At 38.5% G+C, this 17,500-nt stretch overlaps 2 protein-coding genes and 1 pseudogene across 3 annotated transcripts in view; all 3 read left to right on the top strand.

Moving 5' to 3' along the window:
* Positions 1 to 7,404, top strand: part of LOC138043447 (UPF0047 protein YjbQ-like) — an 11,758-nt gene extending 4,354 nt beyond the window's left edge. For both annotated transcript variants that reach the window (XM_068889715.1, XM_068889714.1), the window contains one exon: positions 4,039 to 7,404. In XM_068889715.1, coding sequence (XP_068745816.1) covers positions 4,039 to 4,193 — 155 coding nt within the window. In that variant the 3' untranslated portion in view covers positions 4,194 to 7,404. The remainder of the gene's footprint in view (positions 1 to 4,038) is intronic.
* On the top strand, positions 1,329 to 4,019 carry LOC138042242 (uncharacterized; annotated as a pseudogene).
* Positions 7,405 to 13,550: 6,146 nt separating the features above from the next.
* On the top strand, positions 13,551 to 16,994 carry LOC138043446 (G-protein coupled receptor 26-like). Its single transcript, XM_068889712.1, has one exon. The coding sequence runs from the start codon at positions 14,358 to 14,360 to the stop codon at positions 15,426 to 15,428; it is 1,071 nt and encodes a 356-aa protein (XP_068745813.1). The 5' UTR covers positions 13,551 to 14,357; the 3' UTR covers positions 15,429 to 16,994.
* The last annotated feature ends 506 nt before the right edge of the window (positions 16,995 to 17,500 follow it).

The following is a 17,500-nucleotide window of genomic DNA, read 5'->3' as shown; positions in this document are numbered from 1 at the left end:
TATAATCTTTCCACGCACCATCGTTTACACTGAATATTCTTTTTAACCACGCTAGTCTTAAGGATTTAATCATTGTCTCTAAATCAGTCATTTTTAAGCCGCCTTTTTCATATTCATTTATTACAGACAAGCGAGTTGTTTTATCCACACCTTTCCATAGAAATTTGAATAACAGCTGGTTTAATTCTTTAATAGCATCCTTAGGGGTGGGTAGAAGTGACGCAATGTAAACAAACTTAGGAATAATTAGGGACTTTATAACGCTCACCTTCCCATAGATGGAAAGACCCCTTGAAGACCAGATGTTAACAAGTTTCTTAATGCTGTCTAATTTTTCAATAAAATTTTTTTCATGAAGCAATTTTGAATTGTAGGAGTAATATACATGTACGCCAAGCACTTTGATTGGTTCGTCTGGCCATTTGATACCTAGTGGTTTGGTTTTATTTTGTCTCAAGGAGCCAATCCACATTCCTTCTGTTTTTATAGGGTTAACTCTTAGGCCTGATAGCTTCTGAAAATCGTCTAGGAGTTTAAAAAGCGCGTGGGCTGAGTTGATGTCAGAGAGGACTGCTGTCGTGTCATCGGCGTATTGAAGTAGTTTTGTCTCCTCCTTACCGATCCGGATACCTTTTATTTCTTTATTTTGTTGAACTGTAATTGCTAGTACTTCAGCTGCGATCACAAAAAGATAAGGAGAAAGAGGGTCTCCTTGTCTGACTCCTCTTTGAAGGGTAAAATAATCTGAAGTGATACCATTGTTTATGACACAACTTTGTGTATTTTTGTAAAAGGTTGTTACCCATCGAATAAAATCAGAACCAAAGTTAAAATGTTCCAGGCAGTTTAAAAGATAATTCCACTCCAAACTGTCGAAAGCCTTTTGAAAATCTATAAAAATCATTAGACCAGGAATATTTTCTTCAACTGTTAACTCCATAATATATCGAAGATTGACCGAACTGTTTCACCAATATACCGGTCCTTAATAAATCCGGTTTGATTATGGTGAATGATGCTTGGAAGAACATTTTTAATTCTAGCTGCTATCACTTTTGACATGATTTTGGCATCAACATTTAGTAGAGATATTGGTCGCCAATTTTCTAAAAGCGAACGGTCTTTTCCTTTCTTTTCGATTAAAGTTATGATTGCTTGTTTCCCAGGCCTTATGCCATTCATCCCTTGCAGCAGGCGTTAATTCACATATAGAGGGATGTGAGGAGTTAGCCATAGATCTTTTCTGTTGTCACGGTCTCGGAGAGAAGATTATTTTCAAGTCTTGGATGATCGTGGACTTGATGATGAGTTATTCATTTGGCATGTACATGGCTCACACTTATTCCAGCATTAGACAGAATTGTCAAGAAATGGAAAGCAATCAAGCAATACTTCCAGGAAGAATTTCCCAACCTTGTTATGTTGGGTGGAGAAGAAATTCAAGGCATTGGAGAAGAATGAGCGGTAAATGGAAATGGAAATGAAATGTAAATGTAAATGGAATCAACCAGCTCAATGGGTTTCTCACCAAATGCAGGTGAAGGCGCCCACAGCTGCCGCCATACAATCCATGTGTGATCTCGGAGCACCGCATACCCAGCCAGATGTAATTGACTGGGAGTCGATTTTAAGGAGGGAGGAAAACTGGAGTACCCGGAGAAAAACCCTCTGAGTCAGGTTGAGATTGACTGAAACTCAGCCCACATACGACAGCGGTACAATCGTATCTTTAGAAAGGTCCATGACCAGTCCTTCCCAGCTCACTTGCTTTTCCTCCTGTCTGTGGAGCCAGTTTTTAAGAAGTTTCTGTGCTTCTTTCAAAGTGAAGAACCATTGATTCACCCACTATGTGATGCCGTGTGTGAGATGTTGAAGCCCAAGCCCTAAAGGACAAGGAGGGAAAGCATCTGCTTACAGTAGACTGTTCAAGGCCAGACAAAGAGCTGTCCATTTCAGAGATGGAAGTAGGAGAAGAAACTTGCTCCGCCCTGTCGAAGCTGTCCACTGAACAAAAGAAAAAAGCTCTTCAAGTTTACATTGTATGAAGCGATAATCATTTTACATGGACACTACAAAGTATCTGATCAGCCATCTGCCAATAGACAACAAGCTTTCTGTATCTCTCCTACATCCACTTCTCAGAGATGGCCAGCACGGTTCACAAGCTTTTTCGTAGAGTAGCAGTCATGATGCTACTTAACATTAGACGAAGAAGTTTCTTTGGTTACGGATGAATGGAAGGTGTAGCAAACAGGACAGGTTGATTCAGAGAGTGCCACATGCAGAGTGGACTATTACTGGGCAGATGTTTTCCTAGAGAAATTTTAAAAGGGTCAATTCGGGTATTGTGTTCTTCAGAGACTTGTCAAAAGAGATGGAAAGGAATGACTGTGAGGGAAATGGTGGAGGCCATTACTTGTGTCAGTTGTTTGTTATATTGTCTTAGAAAATGTCAACTGCACTCTTCTAAATGCTTTTAGAAAAAATCCCTTTATTATCCCTACAATTTTTTCCCATTCTCTATCTCGTCCCTATAATTTATTTGATGAAGGAAAGGTCTTTATTACACATAACATGAGAATTTTATTCCATAAAGCTCATTTGTACAAATCTATACGCTTTATTTCCACATGTGAAAAAGGCCTATACAGCCAATCAGAATGGCGTACAGCTCTTTCACATGTGGAAGTATAACCAATCAACGAAAGCGTAAAGGCGTTTCCATGCCAATCACTCGTGCATCTCGTGCAAATCGTGCAAATCGTACTTTGTTATTGAATTAAATTAAATTTGCCTTTGGTTCTATTGTTAGTGAGTTTTTGTTTCTAATTCGCGTTCAGAAAACTATTTTAATGAAAATTCTCATGTTATGTGTAATAAACAGTTCACGACATAGAAAGTGCTTTGTACGGGGTTTTATTCACTCGTTGTTTGTGTCAAAAACCCTCACTCGCTCGTTCCTCGCTCGTTCGGGTTTTTGACACAAACAACTCGTGCATAAAACCCCGTACGCCGCACTTTCTATGACGTAAACTATATATATTCAATCCTATATTTTTACTAGAAGCCACTTGAAGCCCTGTATTATAGATTAGTGAACAGTCACTGATGACCAAGCCTTTTGATGGAGATAAGGTGGTTAGGGTAAGGTGCCAGCTACGAAGTGGAGGAAGACCTGACAGAAAACCTTTCATTAAATTAGCAAGTATTTCCTGATTCTGAAAGCTGGCTTGGTTGGTCGAGATATTATAGGTTTCTTAGTAACGCTAGCAAAACATTATATTTTCATGAATCCATGGTTAGGAGCTGCTATATGCACTATATTATCCTTGAATCAACCTTTGTGGACATCTTTTTAAATTTATTAATTTTAGAACTACTTCTTCAGCAGGAGATTTCATTTATTTTGCATCAATGTGTACCATTGGATATTTGTTTTTGCTCTTTTTGTCTTCATTTGACAATAACTTTATTCTGATTGGGCATTCTCAACAGTGCATGTGAAGCCGAAAAAACCCGTGCAGTCCTGAAAATAGAAATATATGTGCAAAGGTTGATTCTTAGGACTTTGGATGGATTTTGTTAATTCTGTTCTTCTGTGTGATTATGCCTGTGAAATGGCTTAAATGTCTTCTTAGCCAGGAAATACTTCTTAGATCCTCTCATCTTCTAAAATCTGAAAGAATATCCTCTTCTGTTTGCATCTCAAAAGTAACAAAAATTTAGAATCAGCTATTTTAACTTTCACATTTTCTGGGCACTGACAGTTTGAAAATAATAATATATGTAGGTTGCTATTGTTCTGACACAAAGAGCATACAGTACTTGCCCTAACAATGGGGCAACTGTAACACTTCACAATTATTATTCAAGATGAATACAAACATTTCCTTTGAAAAAATTTCAAACAATTTGTATTGGAGTGAAGGCAGATATGAATTTAAATTCAGGAAATTTAAAAAATATTCTATAACTCTACTTGTAGCCTCTTGATCTTATATGTATGTAATTATATTACCCTTGTGGTATGATTCACAGGGCATGTCAAGACAGCCCTTGTTGGTCCAAGTGTGACAGTTCCAATCACAAATGGAAAGTTAAATCTGGGAACGTGGCAGGGAATCTGGCTTTGTGAACACAGGAATTGTGCAGGATCTAGAAGAATCGTGGTAACTCTTCAAGGGGTGCAATAACAAACATTCTTGAAAAATTGGTAGAAAATGTTTCATAATTTACTTTTTCATTGATGTGGATATTTTGTAAGTTTGATGTACATATATTTGTGTAGTTGGAGGAATTTAATGCATTTGACTGGCCTGCTGTTTTGACGAAGTTCTTTTCTTGATGTAAAGACCATCAGAATGATTATTCAATCCAGGCAGAAGTGTCTAAAAACTAAATGTTTTTTTCATGACTAAGGGTACATACAGCAAATTTCAATTGTGTCCCTTGGAACCAAAAACAAAAGCAATGAACTTTGACTAATCACCACTTACACTGTAGGCAGACAAACGACTTTGTTGGTTTTTTACTCTGCCCGGTAAGCCTATGGGAAGTCTCCAACATGAAATGTTGGCTTTGATGTAATCTGTTTTGGATTTAATTTACAGTTTCCCCAATTAGTACAGTCATTATTATCATTATTGTTATTGCCATTGTTATTCTGCAGATGCAATGAAAAAAAAAAATGCCTGCCAACCGAGTTGTTACTCTGTAGTTCTGCTCCTCCATCTAATTGGATGAAAATTTTGACAAGATTTTAATAGGATCATTCACCAACCACATTAATAATGATTATGATACAGGTACCAATGCTGATAATAATGATAAAATAAATTATAATAATTATTATAATGACAATGATAGTTACAATGATAATGTTAATGATAATAGTAATGAATAAATAAATTATAGGAATAATAACACTGATAGACAGTAAAAGTACGCGAGAGGATTGGGGCGGGAAAAAAGAGCCTGTTTGCAAGCCATCCCTTCTTGAATACCGCCCCTCGGAATGTGACATGTCATTTGCATTGTGTCATTGAATCAACAAGAGGTGTCAACAAACATGATCTGAAATAAATACATGCGAGTTGCAAAATAAAACCTTTCTCACGGCTATGGTCAAAACTCCAACGAAAGTTGTAAATGCAGCGAGCCAAAATTGCCCCGTAAATTTGTAAATTATATTTCAGTGTGAAGTAACGGGGAAAAGTGGTCGCGTATCTTTTGAAGATCTGCACCGACAGTAATAGCGAAGATGTGCGAAAGGATCGGATTAAAATTTGCCAAATCATCAAATTCATCGCAGCGCCGATAAATTATTATCGGCAAAGGCCAAGTTTATCCTCGGGCTTTTTGGTCAGCGGGTGAGCGCCCGGAGAGACTCTGGGATAATGGACTTAAACTAGTTTTTTGATTGGTCTCTTGCATAACAATGGAAGTCCGACAGGAAGTCGGTAAGTAATTCGGAAACCCCAGAATTTGGAGGTAGACTCCGCAACATTTAAAACTAGTTTCAGTGCTGTTTGTTTTTCTACCTTAGGCCCTGTTTACAAGCAGGTAGGGTAACCGTAGTGCTAGGGTTACCCTAGCATTCACACGTTTCTTTATTTTAACGACGTGTTGACAAGGCAGCTAGGGTTATCCTGGCGCTATGTGATTGCTAGGGTTACCCTAGCTGCCTTGTAAACGCTCTGCTAGAGACAACTCGCCTACTTTTTAGCGATTTCCATTGTGTTTGCGACTCTGGCGGTTACCAAGCACGCAAAGTTGTCCCGGGTGGTAGGGTAACCCTACCTGTGAAATTTTGCTTGTAAACCCGGGCTATGTTTGACCCTCCTGCTAAGGTAACGCTAGCAGTAGGGTTACCCTACTTGCTTGTAAACAGGGCCGTAGAAATATATAAATCACGAAAATAATAAAACGGCGGGGTTTGAATTGTCTTATACCGCACGGGAATTTTCCCACGCTGCTAAAAACTGATTACTGTTGTCGTTGCAAAAGTACTGCGGGAAAACATTACATCAGTCTCTTTGGGAAGAAATCCGCGGAAGAAGCTCTTGTCGAAGCCATTCAGAATTACGGAAAAATAAAATTGTAGTAGAAGAGGACATTGGTGTCGTTTCCACAAAAATTTGTCGATCGTATTACTTGCACGATGGTATTCTGTACTATGGAATGGACGCTAAAACACTAGAAAATGCGCTAACTGTAAGCGTCAGAAGTTACATCTTCACACGCTCGTACAGCCAATTTTTATTTCTCCAGCTTCTTTTATGGTGCTTAATTAAGGCTCGAACACTTTCAACTCGCCATTTCTCCTGTTTACTGCTTTCTCTTTTCTGTTTCCCTTTAAACTCAAGCATGCGCAATAAGACCGGAACCCACGTTTTCTGGGAAAATGGAGTCCATTATCCCAGAGTCTCTCCGGGCGCTCAACCACTGACCAAAAAGCCTGAGGACTCTGGGTACGAGATTGAGTCATTGTTGTCTAAGGGATGGTCTAAGGTCTTCCCTTGCAAGCAGGCTCTCTCTTCCCTCCCCAATCCTCTCGCTGGTTCGCCACACGCTATCTATTGAACAATGTGAACAACTTGAAAAGTACAGCATACAAAAGTGAGAACTCTTTTGAGGCACAACTGTTTCGCTTAACCCTAACTTCTTTTCCATCACAGCCGAACATCCACGCTAAAAGAGGTATTTTGATTGTGTTTTTTTCTCCGGTAATTAAGGCTGTTTGTGAAATTAAAGTTTATTTTCCACTTATGCAATTCATTTTCATCTACCTTGGTGGGATGTTTTCTGACAACCTTAACAGGTGAATTGAGTTTCTGATGTAAATCGATAGTTAAATATGGAATCACCATCATCTTCGCCATCAACGTAAATCGTTTTAATGCGTTTTCTATCACGTACCAACTCGGTACGTGCTAGAAATCACCTGCACGTAAATTGAACTTCAACGGGAAACTCAGCACTTTGTAGTATTTTTATCATCAGTTGTCAAAACACAACACACAATTTTGCGACACTTGTGCAGGCTTTCAATTTGTTTTAGTTTTGAATATCGTTAAAGACAGTGGGTGACAAAACGGATTACGATTTTTTAGTAACTGAACTTGGCTGTGTATTTAAGAGGCGAAGTTGCCTAAAACATTAGAAAAACGCTTCCGAATAGCGGAAAAACTTTGACATCTTTCCGTACGACAGGCATTTTTAGCAGCTGGCATGCAGCTTCTGTTTTCGGTTAACATACATGTTATAATTTTATTATACTGTCTCTCTCTTTCACTTCTTTTTCTTGTTTTTCCCGTTTTTCTTATGAGGGAAGCCTGAAAATGAAAGTTGTTGCTTGGAGATTGACCGTCGTTGTACTCGAAATGATTAAAATAACTGACGAAAGGGTTTGAAAATTTTTGTTTCGCAAGACTCTTCGAGGCGAAAGTTTAATTTATTCAATGAGGACAATGGATGTTCGTCAAGGAACCGTATAAATGATTATGTGATATTAGGGCCGTCTATACGAGAGAAAACAAGCCGTGGCTTACATAAGACGCGAACACCCCGTATAAATGGTACAAAATCTACGTTCACGGCTTTCTCAAGCCGCGGCTTATCCTGGCTTTGGAGTTTTTACTCGTATAAATAGTTCCTTTCGCGTATTATGTACGCTGCGGCCAGAGTAAGCCGCGGCTTATTTTCTCTCGTATAAACGGCCCTATTGTATCGCTGTTTACACGGCATACCCTCGAAGGATGTCCAAAACAAAACAAAAACAGGAGAAAGAAAAAACATGAAAAAAACCGCAGAAAACCGGCAAACGGTTTGTTCTTTCGGTCAGTTCAACCGCTGTACTGTTAGAACTCGAACGCTTTCAGTGTTCATTTGTCGACCTCACCGAAGTTTCGGCCGCGCGCTGTTCAGTCTACTATTAATTATCTTCGTGTATTTATTCGGAGTATCGATTTCCAGGGTTTGCGAGAGAGAGAGAGAGCAGCAAATGCGGGCCACTGTTCCTTCATTTGTTATGAATTACGTCGTCATTTGGAGCGATAGAAAGGCTCGTGACTGAGTCGGAAAAAGTATAAGGGCTGTGTCCCTGTAAGTCCCCTTCGCCCCTGGTCTCTGCTTTTCCTGGCCAGTTTGGTGAATGGAAAGGTGACTAAACTTTCGCGTTGGTTGGAATCCCGGCCGATCCAGTTGTCATTGTCTTACGATAACTGGTTGACTGATCTTCAAATGGCAAGAAATGTAAACTATAGGCGCCTTCTCGCGACCCTTTGTTCATGAAAATTCTGTAGGATGTTAAAAAAAAGACTTAGAAAGAGTAGGGTACGGAGACCTTGGTTTTGTGGTTTGGTCTATTCTATCCAAGAAAATTGTGCCGGCCTGGCGTCATATCTTAAATAGGCTTTTGGTTAATACATGTACGTGATAAACGGAAATACTGGGAGCGATTATCTCAGAGGATCGGGCTTCGCTGCGGAACAAATCGAACGAAAATGATACATGAATCTTGAAATTTGATCTCTTCTTCCATTTTTGCTTCTGAACCACGAAATAGACGAGTTCACGCTCTTGAGTGCATCATGGGTAATCAGGGAAAGATGGAGAAAAATTCAAAGGTTTGTAAGAAGTTCAAAACGACGAAAATTATTCATGATATGCAATTTTGGGTTATTTACTTTCCAAAACGGAAGATATGCGCTCAAAGGTGCGGCAGAATTAATCTGGAGAGAATTATTTTATCAAAAAGAGTTTCTGCCATACATTTCCTGTAATTCCAAAGGCACAAAATTACAGAGAATGTATGGGGACAAAAAAGCAATATTTAGGAATTTTAAAGAACGAATAAATACCAAGTCTAGTTCATCTCAGTTGTGAACATGAACTTATTTGTTTGGTTTATGAAGGCGAAAGTCTATAAAGTCGAGTCACGTACAGAATATTTTGCTTCGAATTTCCATACAAACCTTTGAATTTCCCGCCATGTTGCCCTGATTACCCATGATGCAATCAAGAGCATGAACTGGTCTTTTAGCGTCCATGTTTTTTTTAGCCAAAACGAAAGATAGCGGTGATCGTCTCTAACTTACAGACACCTGAACAATTCAGGCAGCTTCAACTTCTATAACCCGCACTTAAAATATACATTTCTTTCATACAAAAAGAATACGTTTGCGTAAGAATAAGAGTTCAAGATTAGTTTGTGACATCATGTGAATAGGGAGTTTTGAGTAAGGGCAACGACCACGGAAATATGCTGTACGAGAACGCCGCAAAACAGTGGCTTTAATGATCAAAAGCAAGATTTGCTGACGCCCCGCACGTCCGTTTTTTTAATTTTTGAACATTTCTTTGTCTTTCACATCCTGACAAAGACGGGAAATGACAACATTTGAAGTTATCTGGGGGACGTGAGTGAGGACCCGACAACAAATTTTAATTTTTTGTCCAAACATCCACTCTCTTTAAAGGAACCTCCACGTCGGAAAACCAAAAATTTAAATCACAGGAAATAAACTTTACAGTCAAATCAGTCGGAAATTTGGTATCCAAAACAAATAAGTTTTAGAATCGCCTATTTCGCGTGCGCTGTCATCTTGAATAATAGGCCTTTTGCAACTAACGATCACATGGTACAAAATCCGCCATGCTGAAGGGCAAGCTCGTTATTATTCCCCCACTGGGACATTAAAACAAAGAGACCTGAACCAGTCAAGCTTGACTTGCCTTTGTTTTAATGTCCCAGTAGGGGAATAATAATGAGCTTACCTTCCAGCATGACGGATTTTGTACCATGTGATCGTTAGTTGCAAAAGGCCTATTGTGACGTGTAACCATCTGTGTGTCACGCCCGAGTTGTTCAAACGATGGATAGCGCTTTCCGCCGGGTAAATCACTATCCAGTGGATACCTCACAGCGAAACCAATTGTGCTATCCAATGGATAGTGATTTATGCGGTGGATAGCGTCGTCCATCTTTTCAATAACTGGGGCCAGAACAATAAGGCAACCGTAACATGTCACAATTATTCAAGATGGCGGTGCCCGCGCAGGTTGAAAGTGAAAATAAGCGATTTTAAAAATCAATTTTCCTAATATAAACAATTTCTTGAAACGAATTGGTTTGGAAACATTATTTCCTTCGGTTCGAACTTTACTTATTCTGTTGTAAGAGTAAAAGTTTCCTTTTAAATCAAGTTTATGTTGGCACAGACTCACGGCTTCCCATACCGAACGACCTGGATTAATCGCGAAATTATTCTATGAAAGTTATAGTTATATTTTGACGTACGTTCTCGTGACCTTCGTCGTAGTCCTTGCTGAAATTCCCGGCCATTTTCGGCGGTCTGCTTTAGAAAACTTGCCGTTACTGAAATTCGATGAAGTTCAGTTGAAGAAACTGCATCTGCAAAATCTATGTGCATGCATGTTCCAGCACTCGGCCAAGTCCCTTTTTGACTTGTGGCTGTTTCTGCGTAGGTGGCCTCATACACCACAAGCCTTTTTAAAGACATCACTCCAAGCCGGCCAATTTTGCTTGAGAGGAAAGGACAGCCACAACACCGGGCACTACATCCCCTACTATTCTCGAATAGTGAGAACGGAACTGATGAACTTGAAGGGTGTTTGTGATACTGGGCTCACCATTTATAGTCCTTATCCGAGAAGAATTGAAAGTCTAACCATTTAACCATTTTCAGATGAAATGACAAAGGCAGTACTTTCTCCACAGTTATTTCCAGTTAAGATCCCGGTCCGGGTTCGAACCTGCGACCTCCCGCTTGACAGCCCGATGCTCAACTGTGATAGTAACTGACTACACTGTAAAGATTGAAAGTATTGCAAAAGGAAACTGTTAAAGGAAAGAAAAAGACATCGAAAAACTAGAAATGGTCATTGTGAAGAATAAAACTAAGGTGATTAAAAACTGACCCAAAATAAGTGATTGCATGGTAGTTACATAGAAATATCAAAAAACCATGGTTAGTTTTCCACGAAAACTGAATCAACTTACCATCATGAAGCGACCGATCGGTTCGCTTTTAGGTCCATCAGTTCAAGAGAGTGTAAAACGGAATGCATGGTCATTACTTGGGAACCAACCCTCGGAGTTGTCTGATATACGAGTTAAATATTGGGTAAGCCAGGCGCTGGGGAATAAAGTTGCGTATGACTTTTGCACCAAATTAACCCCAAAAAGGAGCGAGTTTTCTGTGAGCTGGGAGTCAACTGTGTTCCTCTCGTTCATTCTGCTTCTATTCTGCGTTTCATCAGAAGTGGAGCAAAAAGAATGTGTAACTCGGAGATGTTCATTCCCAAAACGTTAAGTCTTAAAAGAAGAGGTAAAGCAATATTCCATCTATATTTATAATCCTGAGGATAGTATTTTTTTGCGTATATGCACCCAAAGGCTGGGTCTCACTCAGTGACGCAAGCGTTCTAAGCCTAAACGCAAAACGACATTTGCAAACTCTGTGCTTTCTTAGAAGACAAGACTCGTTAGAGAGATGACAGAGATTAAGCATCGCGTTTACGTGAAACGGTGAACGGCGAACGGGAAACGAAACGGGAACGGAACGGAACGGGAAACGGCAGGCGGCTGTTTGCCAACAAAAGCGTGAAAATTCTCTTATTCCAGTTCGTGCCTCTCTTTGAGAATTTACTTGATACCTGTAGAGAACAGGCGAGAAATGCACTTATGTCAAACGAGTTTCTTTTATTTTTGGCAAAATAATTTTCGTTTGACGTTTACCGTTTTGCGGTGAACGTAATGCTGAATCTCTCTATTAACGGCAGTTAATGCGTTTTATTGAGTATGTTGCTCGTTTTTATTCCTGTTTCACTAAAGAAAAGGAGCCTTTACATAAGTTATTGTGGTCTTTTCAAAACAGAAAGCACTATTTTTCGCATAAGTGACTGGAGGATCAAATTCAAGAATAGTTTATTAAGAGTGGCCAGTCCTCAGATAAGAGCCACATGTAGTTATGTATGACATTTTGACAAAGTACAGTTCTTTGAGCAATATGTACACAACTTCGCTGTAAAATTCAAACTACTGTGTAAAGTCTTAATTTCTACTAAAGTTCTTCAAAAAGTCGAAAACGAAGCCATGCATCCCAGCTCAGGGGTCCTCTGTGAAAAGTTACGTTGAGACTGATCACGAAGAACAGAACGAATTTAATTGTTTGCGATACGGCTGTCAGCAAAAGAATGACAGAAGGAATTTATAAAGTAAAATTGCTAAGAGATAAAGAAGCACAAGATTTTTACTGAATTTGTGAACCTAAGATGTAGTAGAGTGAAAGCTTGTGAGATGTAAATGAAATAAATATTTAACATGAAGTCCGCATAAGGTCGAAAATTAAGTAATATTAATGTCATGTCGGTGAGAATTTTTTTTTTTTTAGAATACTGTAATTTACGATTAGAAATGCTGGTAAGCGACTAACTGATCGTTAATTTATTCTTGCTTCTTCGGCGACTTCTTTGTTTATGTATGCGTCTATAAAATTCCCTGATCGTTATTTATCAAAGATCGTGGACTGTTAAGTACGACACGTAGTCGCCCGCTCTTTAAATCAACTTTCCGTCATCTTGTCGGAAGCGAAATTGTTATCCGTTTTTCATAATGCCAAATTTCCTCGAGTTAAAAGATCTTAGTAAAACAATGTTCAACTAAGAGCTTTTTTTTCTGTATTAATTCACTGTCGTGCAACTTTATTTCCACAAATATAATATAAAATCGGTCTTATTGATTTTCTTTGAGATGGCGCGTGGCCTTGAAAGCAGATATTGAGATCCATTCGATTCATATATATGGTAATTTATCTTAATAAAATATTTGCCCGGTCGATGAGGGTAACTGGTGCAGATGATATTGGAACACGTTCGCGCCTGCGTTAAAAAAAAATTCAAATTATACCGCCTAGTGGCAAGAACTTTTGATTTTTCAGTTTTTCTCTTAACGTTCCAGCTCCTAGGGAAAAAACAGTTATTGTCTTTATTTCGACTCGCGCAAAGTAAAGCTTAGCATAATGTTCGTTTGTCAGAAATTTGCATATGAAAGACATTGCCTAGCGAAATTAGAATTTTAAAAGTGAAATATGCAGTAAATTTAAGCCTGTGAGTATTCTTTCAGAGATGTCAAACTTGGAAAATTGTTTCGGAAGTGTAAAGATTTTCTATGCCACAAAGGTTTCATATTATTATTTTCAATCGGATCAGAAGAAATCCTTTTATAAAAGTTCTTCTTGTTTAAATTTGCAATCATAACTAATTGCGAGTGAGGTTTTGAATTAACTTGTTATTCCAACTTATGACTGACAAAGTAATGTTTAGAATCGTTAGTATTACGTAAAATTTAACAAAACCTGAAACCCAGTATTAATTATGTTTTTGAAGCCCGTCAAGGCAACTGAGGCGTTTTATAAATAGAAATATAACCTTTTTCGTTTGTACATTATTTGTTAATATTGCGCAAGGTGATAATCTTTCATCCAGTTGCGAAAAGTCGTACCTTTTTGCAGTTTATGGACGTTTGCAAGAATGTTATTTTCAACTGGAATTAATATTTTATCTTCCGATTTTCGTTTGCCTCCAAGTATATGAAATCACGTGTAAAATGTTACTTGAGAGGTAAAGATGAAAAATTGGTTGTCATATTTTCTTTGCTCTGAAATGAGTTTTTAACCTCAAGAAGCTATAAGTTATGTAATATACACACACTATCGTGTTAAAGCCATTATGATGTAAATTTTTCGATGTATGTTCCTATGTATGGCTGGGAGTGTTTACTAATTAAATTCAACAATACGGAAAGTTGCATCTTACAACAATATGACCTATTTGAACGTCAAGTCCTTTTCTTCTGTTTTATCCAATGGCGTTGTGTGTACCAAAAGCTGGGAAAACAGGACGAGGAAATTTAAAGTCTTTTCAGTCTGGAACCGTTCAACGTAAAAAAAAGGACGCCGAATGCGGAACATACAAGCTAATTTTGTGACAAAAATGTTGATGTGCAGATGAGCGATTGGTACTTTGCCATAACAGCAAAATGATTTGACTTTCGTTCAAAATTTCATTCCACTAAAGGGGCATTAAGTTAAGCCAAAGTATACGTAGATATATTTGTTGGAGGTACATTGTGGCCTAAATGGACATTCAGAGCAAACGGATCAACGTACGCCTATCAGTTTTATCAACCAGCTGCTGAAACATTGAAAAATTTTATTTTTTTTTTAATATTCTACATGCCGTATTGAGTTGGATCGTGCGACACCTGGCAAAGTGAAAGGGATCTTTGTGTTCTCGAAGTTTCAAATCAGCTTGGGTCTTTCCAGAAACCTCAAATGGTTTTGTTGTCAAGGGCAGAGGTTTTCACGTTCGCTCCAATTTTGTTCTTTATGACCCTTGCTGCACTGGTCATGAATTTCCTTGTTTGTTTGGTCGTCTATCGCAGCAAAGAACTTCGCAAGCACATTTCCAGTGTATTCGTGGTGAATCTCGCCATTTGCGACTTTTGCATGGCCGTTTTCGCCATGCCATATTCCTTGGGGGCTGTTGTGGCAAACCAATGGCCTTTTGGTGGTTTCTGGTGCCAAACAAGCGCTTTTTGGAACATGGTCTTAAGCCTTGCAGCAGTTTTGACTCTTGCATTGATCTCCGCGGATCGTTATATCGCAGTTTGCAAACCCCTTCAATACCGCGCGAAAATGACTGTTCAGTGCGCTCTTGTAATGATATCCGTGGTATGGTTACAATCTGTGATTTTCTCATTAGTACCGCTTGGGTTCGGTTGGTACGGATTCAATACCCGTTATTTTTTCTGTACGTTCCCTTCCAATTTGCACGAAGTCAGCTATCTGGTTTTCTCGACCGCTACATACGCGGCAAATGTGGGACTTTCGCTTTTGATTATGCTGGTTACTTACTACAGAATTTTCAACGTGGCAAAATTGCACTCCCGGCGAATTGGCCACGCTGTCATATCAGCCGTACATTTTGGACCAGTTCGCCCACCAATAAGCATGGAAACAAGCCGGCATCGAGAGTTTAAGGCGGCAAGAAAAATCCTTTTTGTAATTGGAGCTTTTTTATGCTGCCTAGCACCTTATACAACTCTACGAATCATCGAGCTTACCACCGACGGATTCTCGCTGTCCTTGTCTGTTACGATCACGTTAAGGTGGATTGCGTTTTTAAAAAGTGCTATTGATCCGTTTATTTATGGCCTTTTACAAAGGAGGTTTCGACGAGCCTTGTTGGAGTTATTTCTTGGGCCTCAAAAAGCTCGAATTGCTAGAGGCTCACTTCCTTGCGGTCCAATTAGACTCGACGTTAGGGCCAAAAGACGGCTTTCACAAAGCGAAACGGGAACATTTGTCACCGTTACCACGAACAGAACTTCAGTCGAAGAATGAATATTGGTTTCTGCCGCATTAGAATTTTAGTCAGTGCCTTAATTTTGGCGCAACAGTGCAAATTACTATTCGAATGAACGTCACTTCGGTTCGACAATGTATTTTAGCTTACCGGGAATTTTTTCTTACTTGAAGAAAGATCGCGCCAAACATTTGTTATGTTATTCCTACAATCTTGGGTCTGTTTATCTCTACTTGCTTTTATTTAGATCGAAATATTACTTATCTAGTTTTGCTTCCTGAAAAACCCGGTCATATTTTGAAGCAGGAAACAATGGCTACATTAAATGAAGAATATTTGCAAAAGAATAGAATTCATAACCGCAATTATTCAATTTTTCATCCTTTACACAAAGTGGCAGATGAAAAAGCAAGAAATAAGAACTAATCCTACACGAAAACAGTCCGGAAGGGATGAATTTAAGTAAATATAAAATAACAAACAATGTTAATTATTTTTGGTTGACCGCCTTTTTAATTACGTTTTGTCGATGTAAAAGGCACTCCTTCAGCCAGACCAAAACACTCCTCGTAGAGACCACAAAAAAATTATGTTCTTTTTCCCTTATAATTTCGTGACGTTTCAAGTGAAATAGCAGCTTTAATATCAACCTACCTGATAAAATTATAATTAAAGTTTGAGACAATTCATTCGAATTTGTAACAATACCCAGTTGACTCAAGCAATCCTTGTTTGAAAAGTCTTTCAATTTCGAAATTGAAAGCAGCTTGCCAACTCTCCTGTTCATCAGAGTTGTACGTAGTGAACTACGAAATTCAATATTTTGGGGAAAGACGCATCAATTGCACATCGCAGATTAGAATTTGTAATTTTATAATAGATAAAATTAAACTTTGAGACAATACATTTGAATTTGTAGTGATTCCCAGTTGACTCAAGGTAACGATGATTTGAAAGGATTTCAATTTCGAAAGTAAAATCATCTTGCTAGTTTGAACGGGTCACTTTCAGCTTTGGGCTTCCCTGTTCAACGGACAGTGGTAGGACAGTGAACTGCGAAATTCAATACTGAAAAAACAAATATTTTGTGATTGATAGGATGCATCACTGATACATGCCTGGGTCATCGCCAGTATAGAATTTGTAATGCATCCACAGATTGTCGGACGAACATTTTAATAATCCGATTGACATTTGCCTTTGTACAGTTTATAAGCCAAGAAGTCCAATTTGCTGGTAAAATACTATTTGAAAAAAATATTCAAAGCTATTTTTCTGTATATAAACGCTTCTGGTTGGGGATTTTGTAAAATTCCCCATAAAATGTCCTGAAATTAATTACAATAATGCTAAATTATTACTTACATGAATGAGGCTCTGAACTAAATAAATTTAACCATTGAACAACTAGGATTTTAATGTCATGGTGTTCTCCGAAGCCTTAGCGTTCCTCAAAGAAAGCCTCAAACGTCATTTAGACTATTCAGAGTTTTAAAATGTTTTGCATGGAAAGAATGGACAAGTTAGTTGTGGCAAGGTTTCATGCATTTGTTTTTAAGATAGAGAGAAATCACCCGAAATAAAGCGAATTTTTCTTCAAAAAATGCTCTGCTCTCTTTGTTGAGATGGAATTCAATATTTTTAGGCTCGAAAGTTTGCAGTAACCAATATTTCAAAAGGCCTAATTTTACACGTTGGAGCTCTTCGGAAAGCCGATTTTTAAACTTCGTCATTCAATACAAAATGTCAGAAACAGTATTGACAAGTGTTGAGTAGCAACTGCCTTTGGGATTGAGCTGAGGAAAACCTTAAAGTGCCCCTGTGATAAAAAAAAAAAAACCACTTCCTTTTTTCCTTCAGATTTTGAAAGTGTGCTTGCTTAACACCTGACTGGCAAAATTTTGAGCTTTGATTTTTATCCAAAGGCCGCTTACTTTGAGTGTAAGTTTTGGATTTCACGGTCCGCCATTACTCACGTTCAAAACTGACCGATTCGGACCTCAGACAATTGGATCCAGGGAAAAGTGACGTCAGAGGCTCACTAGCTTAAAATTTCAGCGTGTGAACGCAGCTTATTATATATGCAAAGCGTGAGTTTAAAAGTCTGAAA

The sequence above is a fragment of the Montipora capricornis genome, chromosome 3, assembly GCF_036669925.1.
Source record: "Montipora capricornis isolate CH-2021 chromosome 3, ASM3666992v2, whole genome shotgun sequence".
NCBI lineage: Eukaryota > Metazoa > Cnidaria > Anthozoa > Scleractinia > Acroporidae > Montipora > Montipora capricornis.
This window is presented reverse-complemented; position numbering and strand designations above follow the sequence as displayed.

Bases quoted from the DNA above. Each gene is read 5' to 3' on its own strand.
- LOC138043446 (XM_068889712.1), top strand. From the start codon at position 14,358: ATGGTTTTGTTGTCAAGGGCAGAGGTTTTCACGTTCGCTCCAATTTTG.